The 17,664-nt window shown below is 45.5% G+C and overlaps 1 protein-coding gene across 1 annotated transcript in view; it reads left to right on the top strand.

Annotated features, from left to right (window-relative positions):
- Positions 1-17,664, top strand: part of ttn.2 (titin, tandem duplicate 2) — a 217,919-nt gene that overhangs the window by 171,881 nt on the left and 28,374 nt on the right. The window contains exons 199-200 of the mRNA XM_082507917.1: positions 64-366; positions 527-17,620. Of these exons, the coding sequence (XP_082364043.1) occupies positions 64-366; positions 527-17,620 (17,397 nt within the window). The remainder of the gene's footprint in view (positions 1-63; positions 367-526; positions 17,621-17,664) is intronic.

Raw genomic sequence — 17,664 nt, forward strand, 5'->3', positions numbered from 1 at the left:
TGACAGTCAAAGTGATTTGATTTGATTTGATTTGATTTGTCCTTCCTGTTTCTGTTTCCCCAGCACCACCAGGTCCGCCCTCAACCCCAGAGATTGATAATGTTAGTAGGAATGCTGTCACCATTTCATGGAAGAGACCAGTACGAGATGGGGGAAGTGACATTAGGGGATACTGTGTTGAGAGGAAAGAGAGAAAAGGACTGAGATGGGTCAGAGCCTGTAAGCGGACTATCCCTGACCTGCGGTTTAAGGTGCAAGGCCTGAGTGAGGGAGTAGAGTACGAGTTTAGAGTCACTGCTGAGAACAAGGCTGGATTTGGGGAGCCAAGTGAACCATCGCGCCCTGTCATGACAAAAGATATTGTGTGTAAGTAAAACTCACAGCAATGTTCTCACGGCAATGTGAATTGTATTTTAAAACTGTAAAACTGCAATGCAGGAGAGTTAGAAAATACAAATCAAGCTTTGTCAAATACATAATTACCTATATTAACTTTGTTACCATATTTTGTTTTTGTGTTTATTAGATCCACCCGGTCCCCCATCCAACCCTAGAATTACAGAAACCACCAAAACCTCAGCCACGTTCACCTGGGGCCGACCCCACTATGATGGTGGTCTTGAAGTAGAGGGCTACATTGTTGAATATAAAAAGGAAGGACATGATGATTGGGAGACAGAGACACAGTACCCACTAAAAGCTTCAGAATACGTGATTGGTAAACTACAAAAAGGAGGCAAATACCACTTCAGGGTTAGTGCTGTAAACTCTGAGGGAATAGGCGAGCCTGCAGAGGTTGAGAAAGTGACTGAATTGGTGGACCAGGAGATGTTGCCAGACTTTGAGCTGGATGCTGAACTCAGAAGAACTCTGGTAGTTAGAGTTCGTGCTTCAATCCGTATGTTTGTTCCTATCAAGGGTCGTCCTGTCCCTGAAGTCACATGGAGTAAAGATGATGCTAACCTGAAAACACGTGCACATATTGACAACACAGAGTCGTACACTCTTCTGGTTATTCCTGACTGCACAAGATATGATGCTGGAAAATACCACCTTTCTCTAGAGAATGTTGCTGGAAAGAAGACTGGGTTTGTTAATGTGAAAGTTCTGGATACACCGGGACCACCAGTCAATCTCAAACCTAGAGAGATCACGAAGAACAGCATCACCCTACAGTGGGAAATTCCCATTATTGACGGTGGTTCTAAGATTCGTAACTACATTATTGAGAAAAGAGCAGCCACTAAGAAGGCCTACACAGTGCTTAGCACCACATGGCAGAAGTGTTCCTTCAAGATTCCAGACCTCGAGGAGGGAGCTTACTACTATTTCCGTGTCTCAGCTGAGAATGACCTGGGTGTGGGTGAGCCAGCTGAAACCCCAGAGCCAATCAGGGTATCCCAGGCCCCCTCTGCCCCAGAAAATTTGTATGTCACCGATGTTACCTCTGATAGTGCCAGCCTTGCATGGACCAAGCCTTTGCATGATGGTGGCAGCTTGATCACTGGGTATGTCATTGAGGCTCAAAAGAAGGACACTGATCAGTGGGTCCATGTGGCCACCATTAAGGCTCTGGATTATACTGTTACAGATCTAATTGAGGGTGCTGAATATACCTTCCGTATAATGGCAGTCAATGCATCAGGCAGGAGTGATCCCCGTGAGAGCAGACCAGCTGTTATCAAAGAGCAGACTTCTGCTCCTTCATTTGACCTGCGTGGGGTCTACCAGAAAACGATCATTGCTAAGGCAGGAGATCGGTTGAAGGTGGAGATTCCAGTGTTGGGCAAACCAAGGCCTGTGGTTTCATGGAAGAAAGGAGATACAGTGCTCAAGGAGACACAAAGACTCAACATTGAAACCACACCAACATCAACTATTCTCAACATCAATGAGATAAAAAAGAAAGATGGAGGCCAGTATTCTATGACTGGTAAAAACATGCTGGGGGCAATGACAGAGACAATCACAATCCTGGTTCATGACATTCCTGGACCTCCAACTGGTCCTATTAAGCTGGAAGAAATTTCATGTGATTATGTGCTGATGTCCTGGGACCCACCAGAAAATGATGGAGGTGTTCCTATTAACAACTATATTGTTGAGATGCGGGAGACCACTGGTACTTCATGGGTAGAGCTGGCAGCTACAGTCATCCGCACCACATTTAAGGCAGCCAGACTCACTACAGGAACTCAGTATCAGTTCCGCATCAAGGCCCAGAACAGATATGGGATTGGACCAAGCATTATCTCTGAACCAGTGGTAGCTGTCTATCCATTTGATGTACCAAGCCAGCCTGGCACTCCCGTGGTCACCTCTTTCAACAAGGATGCTATGACCCTTAGTTGGAATGAGCCATCCTCTGATGGAGGTAGTGCCATTCTGGGCTATCATGTGGAAAGGAAAGAGAAAAACAGTATTCTGTGGCAGAGGATCAGCAAAGCCCTTGTTGTTGGAAATCTGTTTAAATCAACGGGCCTTATTGATGGAATTGCATATGAACACCGTGTTATTGCTGAAAATATGGCTGGTCTCAGCAAAGCCAGCAAACCCTCTGAGCCCATGTATGCTTTGGACCCAGTTGATCCACCAGGCAGGCCAGTAGCACTAAATATTACTAGGCATGAAGTGACCTTGTCATGGACCAAGCCAGAGGGAGATGGAGGATTTTCTATTACTGGATACACCGTAGAGAGGAGGGAGATGCCCAATGGACGTTGGCTCAAAGCAAACTTCAACAACATTCTGGAAACTATCTACACAGTCAGTGGTCTAACTGAAGATGCAACCTATGAATTCCGTGTGTTTGCTAGGAACTCAGCTGGTGCTGTTAGTGCTCCATCCCAGTCATCTGAAGCAATCTTGTGCAGAGATGACATTGAAGAGCCCCGGCTTGATGTAGATGCATCATATAGCAGCACTGTTGTTGTCATGGCAGGAGAGGTATTCAAGCTGGAAGCCAGTGTAACTGGAAGGCCAATCCCATCTCTGGTATGGACCAAAGAAGGAAAGGAGCTTGAGGATACAGCCAAAATTGAGATAAAAACATCCGAGTTCCACACAACTTTAACAAACAAAGATTCGCTCAGGAGGGATGGTGGTGCTTTCACTTTGATTGCCAGCAATCCTGGTGGCTTTGCTAAGTTCATATACAATGTCAAGGTGTTAGATAGACCAGGACCTCCCAACTCCCTCACTGCAACAGATGTCACTGCTGAGAAATGTGTCCTTAATTGGCTCCATCCAACACATGATGGTGGTGCCAAGATTGAGTACTTTATCATTCAGAGACGAGAGACCAGCAGGTTGGCTTGGACAAATGTGGCCACAGACCTTCAAGCTAATAGGTTCAAGGTCACCAAGCTTCTAAAGGGCAATGAATACATTTTCAGAGTTATGGCTGTTAACAAGTATGGTGTGGGTGAACCTGTGGAGTCGGAACCTGTCATCTGTGCCAACCCCTATGTACCCAGTGACCCACCACAGCAACCTGAAGTCACCATAATCACCAAGGACTCTATGGTTGTCTGCTGGGATCGCCCTGAACATGATGGTGGCAGTAGAATAAACACATACATAATTGAAAGACGGGACAAAACTGGCCTGCGCTGGGTGAAGTGCAACAAGAGGACTGTAACTGACTTGCGATTCAAAGTCTCAGGCCTCACACCAGGGCATGAATATGAATTCAGAGTTCTTGCTGAGAATAATGCTGGGCTAAGTCAGCCCAGTCCTTCCAGTCCATTCTACAAAGCCATTGACACCATCTTCCAACCTGGACCCCCAGGGAACCCCAGAGTGCTGGACACAACCAAGTCTTCTATCACACTTGCATGGAACAAGCCTGTCTATGATGGTGGTTCAGAAATCACTGGTTACATAGTGGAGACCTGCCTGCCTGAGGAGGATGAATGGACAATTCACACTCCCAAGAATGGTTGGACTGCCACTTCTTTCACCATCACCAATTTGAGGGAAAACCAAGAGTATAAAATCAATATTTCTGCAACTAATTGTGAAGGAGTGGGAGAGCCTGCAGCTGTTCCTGGAACACCCAAGTCTGAAGACAGACTAGTTCCTCCAGAAATTGAACTTGGAGCAGAACTACGTAAGGTGGTCTGCATCAGAGCCTGCAGCACACTCAGACTTTTTGTCCCTATCAAGGGAAGACCAGCACCTGAAATAAAATGGTCTAGAGAGCATGGGGAATCTCTAGATAAAGCTAACATTGAAATCACCTCATCATTCACCACTCTTCAGGTAGAGAATGTTGACAGATTTGATGGGGGTAAATACATTGTGACTGTAGAGAATGCCTCAGGAAGTAAGACAGCCTTTGTTAATGTCAGAGTGCTAGACAGTCCTGGAGCACCTCAGAATCTGATTGTCAGGGAGGTCACTAGAGATTCAGTTTCTCTTGCTTGGGATGCTCCTGTCATTGATGGTGGTTCCAGAGTCCGCAATTACATCGTGGAGAAGCGTGAATCAACCAGAAAGGCTTATTCAACTGTGTGTGCCAGCTGCCATAAGTCAAGTTGGAAAGTTGGAGACCTAGAGGAGGGAAAGATGTACTTCTTTAGAATTTTGGCTGAGAATGAATATGGCATTGGCCTCCCAGTAGAGACTCTTGAACCAATTAAAGCATCAGAGAGGCCTCTTCCCCCAGGCAAAGTGTCTCTCCGTGAAGTTACCAGCAAAAGTGTCACATTAAGTTGGGAAAAGCCTGACCATGACGGTGGAAGCAGAATCACTGGCTATATAGTTGAGATGCAGGGAAAAGGCAGTGAGAAGTGGACCCAGGTTATGGTTGTAAAAAGCAATGAAGCTCATGTTACTGGCCTTACACAGGGAGAGGAGTATACATTCCGTATTTCATCCATTAATGAAAAGGGAGTCAGTGACCCCCGCCCTCTCAATGTGCCTGTGGTTGCCAAGGATCTGGTCATCTCACCAACCTTCAAACTTCTTTTCAGCACATTTAGTGTGCTAGCAGGGGATGATCTGAAAATAGATGTACCATATGCTGCCCATCCCAAGGCTACAGCAACTTGGCTCAAAGATGGTGTTGCTCTCAAAGAGACGACAAGAGTGAATGCAGATGCCACAGACAAAAATCTTCTCCTGGTTATTAAGGAGGCTTGCAGAGATGATGTGGGAACATATACTGTCAAACTTACTAACACAGCTGGAGAGGCATCTACAGATATCAGTGTTATTGTTTTAGATAAGCCTGGCCCTCCAACTGGCCCAATTAAGCTAGATGAGGTCACTGCTGATAGCGTGATCCTGTCCTGGGATCCACCTCAGTATGATGGCAGTTGTGCCATCAATAATTACATCGTTGAGAAGAGAGACACATCTACCACTAACTGGCAGATTGTGTCAGCTACAGTAGCCAGAACCACTATCAAGGCAGCACGTCTGAAAACTGGATCTGAGTACCAATTCAGGATTGCTGCAGAGAACAGATATGGCAAATCTTCAGCCCTGTTATCTGATACTATTGTTGCTCAGTATCCTTTTGAGGTTCCTAGTTCACCACGTTCTGTTACCGTTCAGTCAACCACCAAGGAAAGTATGGTGGTTGTATGGGAAAAACCCAGCAATGATGGTGGAAGCAAGATTTTGGGATACCATTTAGAGCTAAAAGAGAGAAACAATATATTGTGGGTGAAACAGAACAAACAACTTGTCCCAGAAACTAGATTCAAGGTTATTGGCCTGGAGGAGGGTATTGAATATGAGTTCAGAGTTTATGCTGAGAACATTGTTGGCCTCAGCAAAGCCAGCAAAGTGAGTGAAATACAAGTTGCCCGAGATCCTTGTGACAGACCAGGAAAACCAGAAGCTGTCATTGTAACACGGAACCAAGTGACACTAAGATGGACAAAACCCCAATATGATGGTGGAATCAAGATCACAGGTTATGTTATTGAGAAGAAGGAGGGAGCTGGTCGCTGGATGAAGGCCAGTTTCACTAACATCACTGAAACAGAATTTGTTGTCACAGGACTTATTGAGAATCAGACTTATGAATTCCGTGTCATTGCCAAAAATGCAGCAGGTGTTTTTAGCCAGCCATCTGATTCTACTGGAGCCATCACTGCCAAGGATGAGGTGGATCCACCCAAAATTGACTTGGAAGTTAAATACTCCCAAACTGTGGTAGTTAATGCTGGAGAGACATTTAAACTTGAGGCTGCTGTTTACGGTAAACCTGTACCCACAATTCATTGGCTGAAAGAGGGCCAGGAGATCACCGAAGCAGCTCGCTTAGAGCTTAAGAACACAGATTTTACAGCTTGTCTTGTTGTTAAAGAAGCCATCCGTGTTGATGGAGGTCAGTACATACTTCTAGTAAAGAATGTTGGAGGAGAGAAATCTGTTAACATTAATGTTAAGGTTTTAGATAGACCTGGTGCACCCGAAGGCCCTATATCCATTTATGGTGTCACTAATGAAAAATGCTCAATTTCCTGGAAACCTCCCTTGCAAGACGGAGGAAGTGATGTTTCCCATTATATTGTTGAGAGGAGGGAAACCAGCAGATTGGTTTGGACTGTAGTTGAACCAAAAGTTCAGACACTGAACTTGAAGATCACCAAATTACTTCCTGGTAATGAATATATTTTCAGAGTGATTCCTGTTAACAAATATGGAGTTGGAGAGCCACTGGAATCTGAGCCAATGGTTGCCAGGAATCCATTTGTCACTCCCAACCCACCAACAAATGTGGAAGTTTCCACAATCACCAAAGACTCTATGGTGGTGACCTGGGAGAGACCAACTAATGATGGTGGCAGCCCAATCCAGGGATACATTGTTGAGAAACGTGACAAGGATGGTGTGCGATGGACTAGATGCAACAAGCGCAATATTAGTGAGCTGCGCTTTAGAGTTACCGGGCTTCTTGAAAACCATAGCTATGAATTCAGAGTTGCTGCTGAGAATGCTGCAGGTGTTGGCATGCCTAGTGCACCAACAGTGTACTACAAAGCACTGGATCCTGTCTTCAAACCAGGCCCACCAAACAACCCCAAGGTGGTAGACACATCTAGATCCACTGTTTCTCTAACATGGGGCAAACCCATCTATGACGGTGGCTGCGAGGTTCAGTCTTACATTGTAGAGGCATGTAATGGTGCATCTGATGAGTGGTTTATGTGTACTCCACCAACTGGAATCATGGACACAAAATATACTGTGAAAAAACTTCTGGAAAAGCATGAGTACCAATTTAGAGTGTGTGCAATCAACAAGGTTGGTGTTGGTGAGCATGCTGATGTTCCTGGAAAAATTCTTTTGGAGGAGAAACTTGAAGCACCTGATCTTGATCTTGATGCAGATATGAGAAAGATGATCAACATCAGAGCAGCAAGTACGCTCAGATTGTTTGTTCCTGTAAGGGGTCGTCCAGCTCCAGAGGTGAAATGGGGCAAGGCTGATGGTGAGATTAAGGAGACTGCTCAGATTGACAATACAGGCAACTATGCATCACTTGTCATTGAGAATGTTGACAGATTTGATAGTGGCAAGTACACCCTGACTGCTGAGAATGCTAGTGGAGTAAAATCAGTCTTCATAAGTGTCAGAGTGCTGGACTCCCCTAGTCCACCAACTAACTTCGTGGTGAAAGAGATTACCAAGAATTCTGTCACTCTCACATGGGAGCCTCCACATCTGGATGGTGGCTCAAAGATTAAGCACTATATTGTTGAAAAGCGTGAGAGCACCAGGAAAGTGTACTCTCCCATCACGACATGCAACAAGATGTCATGGAAAGTTGAACCTCTTCCAGAGGGTGGAATCTTTTTCTTTAGAGTATTGGCTGAGAATGAATATGGTGTGGGTCTCCCTGCTAAAACTATAGAACCAGTTAAGATATCTGAGAAACCTCAGCCACCTGGCAAGGTCAGTGTTGTTGATGTTACTCACAGCACTGTAACTTTAACTTGGGAAAAGCCTCTGCATGACGGTGGTAGTAGAATCACCCACTATGAAGTTGAACTAGCTCCCAAGGACAGTGAAGCTTGGTCTATATGTGCTAGTGTGAAAGCACTGGAAACATTAGTGACAAACCTTCTCAAGGGAGAGGAGTACCAGTTCAGAGTTGTTGCTGTAAATGACAAGGGCAAAAGTGACCCACGACAGTTGGCTCATTCTGTTGTAGCAAAGGACCTTGTTATTGAACCTGCTGTTAGACCCAAGGCAAGTTCTTACAGTGTCCAGGTGGGGTATGACCTCAAGTTAGAGGTCCCGGTCGCTGGTCACCCTAAACCAATTATCACCTGGACCAAAGATGGCGTAGCCCTTAAGCAGACTACCAGAGTCAATGTCACCGACTCAGCACAAACTACCACTCTTACCATAAAGGATGCTACCAGAGAAGATGGAGGTATGTACACTATCGGTGTCTCCAATGACCTTGGTTCAAAGGATGCCACTGTAGAGGTGATCACCTTGGACAAACCAGGCCCACCCACAGGCCCTGTAAAGTTGGAGGATATCAGTGCTGAGAGCATCACCCTCAGCTGGGAACCTCCTACATACACAGGTGGTTGTCCAATCTCAAACTATGTGGTGGAGAAGAAAGACACAACCACAACAAACTGGTCGGTTGTGTCTGCCACTGTGGCTAGAACCACTCTAAAAGTCAGCAATCTGAAGACAGGCACTGAGTACCAGTTCAGAATCTATGCTGAAAATAGATATGGAAAGAGCTATGCAATTGATTCACAGCCTGTTGTGGCACAGTATCCATTCCAGGAGCCAGGACCACCAGGAACACCATTTGTTTCTTCATACACTAAAGACTACATGGTAGTTGAGTGGCATAAACCCCCAAGTGATGGTGGCAGTGCCATCTTGGGCTACCATCTGGAAAGAAAAGAAAGGAACAGTATCCTCTGGACAAAGATAAACAAAATGCTCATCCAAGATTGTAGATTCAAATCTACTCCACTCGAGGAAGGCATTGAGTATGAGTATAGAGTCTATGCAGAGAACATTGTTGGCATTGGTGAATGTAGCAAAGTGTCTGAGGTTTATGTTGCCCGTGATCCATGTGATCCTCCTAGCCGTCCTGAGGCTGTGATTGTGACCAGGCACTCAGTGAAACTCAAGTGGAACCCCCCGGCGTACGATGGTGGGAGTTTAGTTACAGGTTATCTAGTAGAGAAACGTGATCTTCCTGAAGGAAAATGGATGAAGGCTAGCTTCACAAACATCATTGAACACGAATTCACAGTTACTGGCCTCACAGAAGATAGCAAATATGACTTCAGAGTAATTGCAAAGAATGCTGCAGGTGCCGTTAGCAAGCCCTCTGAGAGCACAGGATCCATAACTGCTAAGGATGAAGTTGTACCACCTAAGAGTGAGACAGATCCTATGTACAACCAGACCATTGTTATAAATGCAGGAGAGACATTCAATCTTGAGGCCAGTGTGGAAGGAAAGCCTATTCCAACTGCTCAGTGGTTCAAGGGGAATCTTGAAGTTGAAAACTCAGCAAGAGCGGAGATCAGAAACACAGATTTTAAAGCTTTGCTTGTTGTAAAGGATGCTATCAGAGTTGATGGTGGACAGTATACTCTGGTTCTCACAAATGTGGCAGGAAGTAAGACTATCCCCTTCAGTGTGAAGGTTCTGGACAGACCAGGGCCTTCAGAAGGACCTCTTACTATCAGCAATGTTACTGAGGAAAAATGCTCACTGTCGTGGCTGCCACCCAGGCATGACGGAGGCGCCAGCATTTCTCACTACATCATTCAGAAAAGAGAAACTAGCCGCTTGGCATGGACTGTGGTCTGCAGTGATTGTAAAGCTACCATGTTTAAAGTTACAAAACTACTGAAGGGAAATGAGTACATCTTCAGAGTCATGGCTGTCAACAAATATGGCACAGGTGAGCCACTTGAATCAGCACCAGTTATCATGAGAAATCCATTTGTTCCACCTGGAGCACCTCAGGATCTTGAGATCACAAATATCACCAGGGATTCTATGACTGTATGTTGGAACCGTCCTGAGACATCAGGAGGCAGTGACATTGTTGGCTACATTGTTGAGAAGAGAGACAGAGCAGGAGTGAGGTGGACCAAGTGCAACAAACGCAGAGTGACAGACTTGCGTTTCAGAGTAACAGGACTGACTGAGGACCATGAATATGAATTCAGGATATCTGCTGAGAATGCAGCTGGAGTGGGCCAGCCAAGTCCATCGACAACCTATCTTAAAGCATGTGACCCCACCTTCGAGCCAGGCTGTCCCACCAATGCCCATGTGGTAGACACTACTAGAGACTCCATTTGTCTGGCTTGGCACAGACCTATCTATGATGGTGGCTGTGAGATTCAAGGCTACGCTGTGGAAATAACCAAGGCTGATGAGGAGGAATGGGCCATATGCACCCCACCTTGTGGAGTCAATGCTACCAAGTTTACTATCAAAAAGTTGATTGAACACCAAGAATACAAAGTCCGCATTTGTGCCATCAACAAGGTGGGTGTTGGTGAGCCCACTGAGATTCAGGGAGTCGTCAAACCTATGGATAAAATTGACCCTCCAGAAGTGATTCTGGATTCAGAGCTCAGGAAGGGAATAGTTGTCCGTGCAGGAGGCTCGATGAGAGTCTGCATTCCATTCAAAGGCCGTCCTACTCCTGAGATAAACTGGGCCAAAGAGGATGGAGAGTTACCCAGTAAAGTTCAGGTTGAGACTGGTGAAGATTACACACAGCTCTCAATTGAAATCTGTGACAAATATGATGCTGGAAAGTACGTGCTCAATTTAGAAAACAGTGCTGGCACCAAATCAGCTTTTGTTTCCGTTAAGGTGCTAGACACTCCAGGGGCTCCTTTAAACCTAACAGTAACAGACATCAAGAGGGAAAGTGTGACTCTGACCTGGGAGCCTCCTCTTATTGATGGTGGTGCAAGAATCAAGAATTACCTTGTTGAAAAGAGGGAGTCCACAAGGAAGGTTTACTCTAATGTGGACAACAAGTGCACAAAGACAAGCTATCGTATAACTGGCCTGACAGAGGGAACTATATATTATTTCAGAGTCTTAGCAGAGAATGAGTTTGGTGTGGGACAGCCAGCTGAGACAGAAGAATCAGTAAAAACATCTGAGCCCCCCCTGCCTGTGGGTAAGGTCACATTGACCGAAGTGACAAAAACAACTGCTTCACTCTCCTGGGAGAAGCCAGATCATGATGGAGGTAGCAGAATAATTGGTTACTACATTGAGATGCAGCCTGTTGGCTCAGAGGAATGGGTGGTAGCTGCCACATGCAAAACTTGTGAAGGCACTGTCACAGGCCTCAGTGCAGGACATGAGTACCTATTTCGAATCTTAGCCTTCAATGAGAAGGGCAAGAGTGACCCTAGACCTTTGGCTGCGCCAGTCACTGCTAAAGATATAACCATTGAACCCAAATTCAAGATTCAATTTAACACTTATAGTTTACAGCACGGTGAGGATTTGAAGATTGAGATTCCAGTGATTGGACGACCTGTTCCCAAGGTTGAATGGAAGAAGGATGGACAAGCTCTTAAAGAGACAACAAGAATTAATGTTTCCAGCACATTGTCATGCACTAAGCTGTACATCAAAGATGCAAATAAGGACGACTCTGGCAAATACACTGTCACAGCCACCAGTAGCATTGGAACAGCTACAGAGGAGATTACTGTTATTATTCTTGATAAGCCTGGGCCACCCACGGGCCCTGTAAAGATAGAAGAGGTGAGCTCTAATTATGTCACTCTCTCTTGGGAGCCACCAGAGTATACCGGAGGCTGTCCCATCAATAATTACATCGTGGAGAAGAGAGATACTACCACCACAGCATGGCAGATTGTTTCTGCTACTATTGCCAGGACAACCATCAAAGTCACCAAGTTGAAGACTGGTGTTGAATATCAATTCAGAGTGTCAGCTGAAAATAGATACGGGAAGAGTTCTGCAATTGTCTCTCCTGCTGTTATTGCTCAGTATCCATTTAGTGAGCCTGTGGCCCCAGGAACACCAGTCATTTCTTCTGTAACCAAGGATAGCATGGTCGTTGAGTGGAAACCTCCTACCAACAATGGGGGCAGTCCAATTCTTGGCTATCACCTTGAGAGAAAAGAAAAGAATAGCCTCTTGTGGACTAAATTAAACAGGCTTCTAATCCCAGACACACGTTTCAGAACTACAGAACTTGAAGAAGGTATTGAGTATGAATTCAGGGTTTATGCTGAAAACGTTGCTGGTCTCAGCCCAGCTAGCAAGCTGTCTGAGAGCACAGTAGCAAGGGACCCTTGTGACTCACCAGGAACTCCTGAGCCTATTGAAATCACCAGAAACCATGTGACACTCCAGTGGACCAAGCCCCAGTATGATGGAGGGAGTGCAATTACTGGCTATGTGATTGAGAGAAGGAAGCACCCAGACACCCGCTGGATGAAGGCCAGCTTCACTAACATCATTGATACACAATTTACACTTACTGGTCTGACTGAAGACTGTGTGTATGAGTTCAGGGTCATTGCCAGAAATGGTGCTGGGATTTTGAGCCAACCCTCTCAGAGCACAGGGGAAATTACTGCCAAAGATGAAATTGAGGCTCCAGCAGCCACCATGGATTCGAAATTCAAGGATATGACTATTGTTCACGCAGGTGAGACATTTGTCATTGATGCTGACTATACTGGAAAACCTTTGCCTGAGGTCATTTGGTTAAAGGATGGAAAAGAGATTGACAAAGCCACACCAAGAATGGAAATCAAGACTACCCTTACACGTACCATCCTGACAGTCAAGGATTGCATCAGAGTGGATGGTGGCCACTTTGTCCTCAAGCTTATTAATGTGGGAGGAGTCAAGATGATCCCAGTTAATGTCAAAGTTCTGGATAGACCTGGGCCTCCAGATGGACCTCTAGAAGTCAAAGGGGTCACAGCTGAGAAATGTTATCTGCATTGGAATCATCCCTCACATGACGGAGGAGCTGGCATCTCTCACTATATCATTGAGAAGAGAGAGACTAGTCGTTTGTCATGGACTATGGTTGAGCCCAAGATTCAGGCAATCAGCCACAAAATCACAAAACTATTGCCTGGCAATGAATATATCTTTCGAGTTACTGCTGTAAATAAATATGGTGTTGGCGAGCCTTTAGAATCAGAAGCTGTTGTTGCTCGTAACCCTTTCACCACTCCCAGTGCCCCCTCAAACCTTGAGGTCGGTGCCATCACTAGGGACTCCATGGTGCTTTCCTGGGAGAGGCCCAATGATAATGGAGGTGCAGAGATTGAGGGATATGTCCTTGAAAAACGTGATAAAGATGGTATCAGATGGAGTAAATGCAACAAGAAGAGGCTGAATGACCTGCGATTCAGATGCACTGGTCTCACAGAGGGCCACTCATATGAATTCAGGGTTTCGGCTGAAAATGCTGCTGGTGTAGGAAAGCCTAGTGCACCAACTCCGTACATCAAGGCCTGTGATGCCACTTATCCACCTGGACCCCCAAATAATCCAAAGGTCACTGACCATTCAAGTACCACAGTTTCCCTTTCATGGTCCAGGCCTATATATGATGGTGGTGCACAGATCACTGGGTATATTATTGAAATGAAAGAGGCAACAGATGATGAATGGATCATTAGCACACCACACACTGGCGTCCAAGCCACTAACTACACAGTAAAGAAACTTAAGGAGAATGCGGAATACAACTTCCGCATAAGTGCTGTTAATTGTGAGGGAGTAGGAGAACATGTAGATTTGCCTTGTTCTGTGATTGCTGCAGAGAAGCTGGAGGCTCCTGAAATTGAACTAGATTGTGACCTAAGAAAGATGGTCAACGTCCGTGCCTCTGCTACCTTGCGTCTGTTTGTGACAACCAGAGGGAAGCCTGAGCCTGAAGTCAGATGGTCAAAGGCTGATGGCACTCTAAATGAACATGCCCAGGTAGAAGTCACAAGCTCTTACACAATGCTGGTGATTGAGAATGTTGACAGATTTGACACTGGCAAATATGTGCTGACCCTTGAAAACCTCAGTGGCTCTAAATCAGCCTTTATCAACGTCAGAGTTCTGGATTCTCCTAGTGCTCCTACTAACCTCGGCGTTAAGGATGTTAAAAGAAATTCTGTCTCTCTCTCCTGGGAGCCTCCTCTAATTGATGGTGGGGCTAAGATATCACATTATATAGTGGAGAAGAGAGAACAGAAGAGAATGGCTTTCACCAGTGTTTGCACTAACTGCGTCAGAAACTCCTACATTATTTCAGACCTGCAGGAAGGAGGCCGATACTATTTCCGTGTGTTAGCTGTGAATGAACTCGGAGTAGGTCTGCCTGCATCTACAGATCAAGTTAAGGTGTCTGAGCCTCCTCTGCCTCCTGGTAAGATTGTGGTTGTTGACATTACTCGTCATGCTGTTACACTCTCTTGGGAGAAACCTGATCATGATGGAGGCAGTAAGATTACAAACTATATTGTGGAGATGCAGCCCAAGGGAGATGACAAATGGACGGTGTGCAGTGAAGTCAAAGCACTTGAAGCTACCATTGATGGACTCACAACTGGAGAGGAATACTCCTTCAGGGTAACTGCTGTGAATGATAAGGGTAGAAGCGATGCTAAGCCTCTGGCTACTCCTGTGGTGGTAAGGGACATCACGATGGAGCCCATCATCAACCTGTTATTCACCACATACAGTGTAAAAGCAGGAGATGATTTGAAGATTGACGTTCCCTTCAAAAGCAGACCACAGCCTGAGGTGTGCTGGAAGAAGGATGGCCAAGTGCTTAAGCAGACAACCAGGGTAAATGTTCTCAATTCAAAAACCTCATCTAAGATTGTCATCAAGGATGCCACGAAGGAGGATGTAGGGAAGTATGTGATTACCCTGACTAACTCAGTTGGTACCAAGTCAGCTGAAATCTCTGTTATAATCCTGGATAAACCTGGACCACCTAGTAACATTAAGGTTGATGAGGTGAGCGCTGACTTTATTTCTCTGTCTTGGGATCCTCCAACCTATGATGGTGGTTGTCAGATTAACAACTATGTAGTTGAGAAGAGAGACACTACTACTACAACATGGCAAATCGTGTCAGCCACAGTGGCCAGAACATCAATAAAGGTTTCTCGACTTACTCAGGGGACAGAGTACCAGTTCCGCATTGCAGCTGAGAACCGTTATGGGAAGAGTCCTGCCATAGATTCTGCTCCTGTTGTTGCTCAGTATCCATTTGAGCCTCCTGGCCCTCCAACCCAACTTCATGTTGTCCATGCCACCAAAACTGGGATGCTCGTGGTATGGGGCAGACCTGCAAGTGATGGTGGAAGTCCTGTTATTGGTTATCACATTGAAAGCAAAGACCAAAGCAGCATCTTGTGGACCAAGGTCAACAGAGGTCTGGTGACTGAGAACCAGTTTAAGATGACAGGAATGGAAGAAGGTCTGTTGTATCAGTTCAGAGTGTATGCTGAGAATATTGCTGGAATTGGTCCATGCACTAGGGCAAGTGACCCTGTGGCAGCCAGGGATCCATGTGAATCTCCACATAACCTTAGAGTCACAAACATCACTAGAAATTCAGTTTCTCTTTTTTGGGAAAGACCTGAATATGATGGCAGTGCAAAAATTACTGGCTACATTGTTGAGCGTCAAGAGCTTCCCAATGGTCGCTGGCTGAAATGCAACTTCACCAATGTTCAAGACACTTACTTCGATGTCACTGGTCTCACAGAAGATGTCCGGTATGATTTCCGTGTTATTGCTAAAAATTCTGCAGAGCAATTGAGTGCTCCTTCAGAAAGCACTGGACCCGTCACTGTCAAAGATGATGTAGATCCTCCCACCATTATACTGGAAGATAAATTCAGACAGTTGGTTGTCATTAAGGCTGGAGAAATCATTAGAATTGATGCCGAAATTACTGGGCGTCCACTCCCAGTTGTTTCATGGTCTAAGGATGGTAAGGAGATTGAGGCCAAGGCTAGATGTGAAATCACATCCACTAACTTCACAACCACGCTCATTGTCAAAGATGCTATCAGAAGGGACTCTGGACAGTATGTTCTTACTCTGCACAATGTAGCTGGAACCAGATCTGTGGCTATCAACTGTAAGGTTCTGGACAGACCTGGACCTGCATCAGGACCTTTAACAGTTTCTGGTCTCACAGCAGAGAAATGCACCCTGTCATGGGGACCACCTCAGGAAAATGGTGGTGCTGAAATTATGCACTACATTGTTGAGAAACGTGAGACCAGTCGTCTTGCCTGGACTCTTGTCTATGGTGACATGAAGGCAACTACCTGCAAAGTGACTAAACTGCTCAAAGGAAATGAGTACATCTTCCGAGTTAGGGGAGTCAACAAATATGGAGATGGTGAAAGCCTGGAGAGTGAGCCAACAAAGGCCACTGATCCATTCACTGTCCCTTCAGCTCCCACTAATGTCCAGGTCACCTCTGTTACAAGTGAGGCAATGACCATTTGCTGGGAAAGACCTGTTTCTGATGGTGGCAGCAGTATTGCTGGCTATGTAATTGAGAAGCGAGAGAAGACTGGCCTCCGCTGGTGCCGTGTCAACAAGAAACCTGTTTATGACCTTAGAGTGAAAGCTTCACACCTTCGCGAGGGCTGTGAGTACGAATACAGAGTTTTTGCAGAGAATACTGCTGGCCTCAGTGCTCCTAGCACTCCTTGCCCACTCACCAGGGCAGAAGACCCACAGTTTTTACCCTCACCTCCAGCTAAGCCTAGGATAATTGACTCCACAAAGACTACAGTCACCCTGTCATGGAATAAGCCACTTTTTGATGGTGGAGCACCTGTGACTGGTTACAGAGTAGAATACAGGAAGACATTAGATGATGAATGGATTGTTGGAGTACAGAACACCAAAAACACAGAATTTACAGTGGTGGGATTATCACCTGGAACTGAATATGTGTTTGTTGTCAAATCCATTAACAAGATTGGAGTGAGTGAGCCCAGTCCTGAGTCAGACAAACAAGTTGCCAAAGAAAGAGAGGAGGAGCCAACCTTTGATGTTAGCAATGAAATGAGAAAGACTCTTATTGTAAAGGATGGAAGCTCTTTCACAATGAAAGTTCCTTTCAAAGGCAAACCCATCCCTAGTGTTACTTGGGCTAAGCCTGATGTAGACCTTAGAGTTCGTGCTGTAATTGACACCACAGATACCTTTACTTCCATCACCTTAGAAAAAGCAACTCGAAATGACTCTGGAAAATACACTGTCACTCTATCCAATGTAGCTGGTACCTCCTCCTTGACGCTCACTGTCCGTGTTTTGGACTCACCTGGGCCTCCTAGTCATATAGAGGTCAAGGAAGTCACAAAGACCTCTGCTACTATAACCTGGGATACTCCTGAGATTGAGGGAGGAGGACCAGTCAAGAATTACCTTATTGATTACCGTGAGGCTAGCAAGAAAGGCTGGACTAGATTGACTGACACATGCCACAGACTGACATACAAGGTGGCAGACCTGCAGGAGGGAGAAGTCTACTACTTCAGAGTGACAGGCGAGAATGAATATGGTATTGGTGTTCCTGCTGAGACCAAAGAGGGGACCAAGATCACAGGTATTAAATCCTGAGTTGGTATTTTTTTTTTAATTTTTACAGAA

Source organism: Aulonocara stuartgranti (assembly GCF_965226115.1).
Source record: "Aulonocara stuartgranti genome assembly, chromosome: 16".
NCBI lineage: Eukaryota > Metazoa > Chordata > Actinopteri > Cichliformes > Cichlidae > Aulonocara > Aulonocara stuartgranti.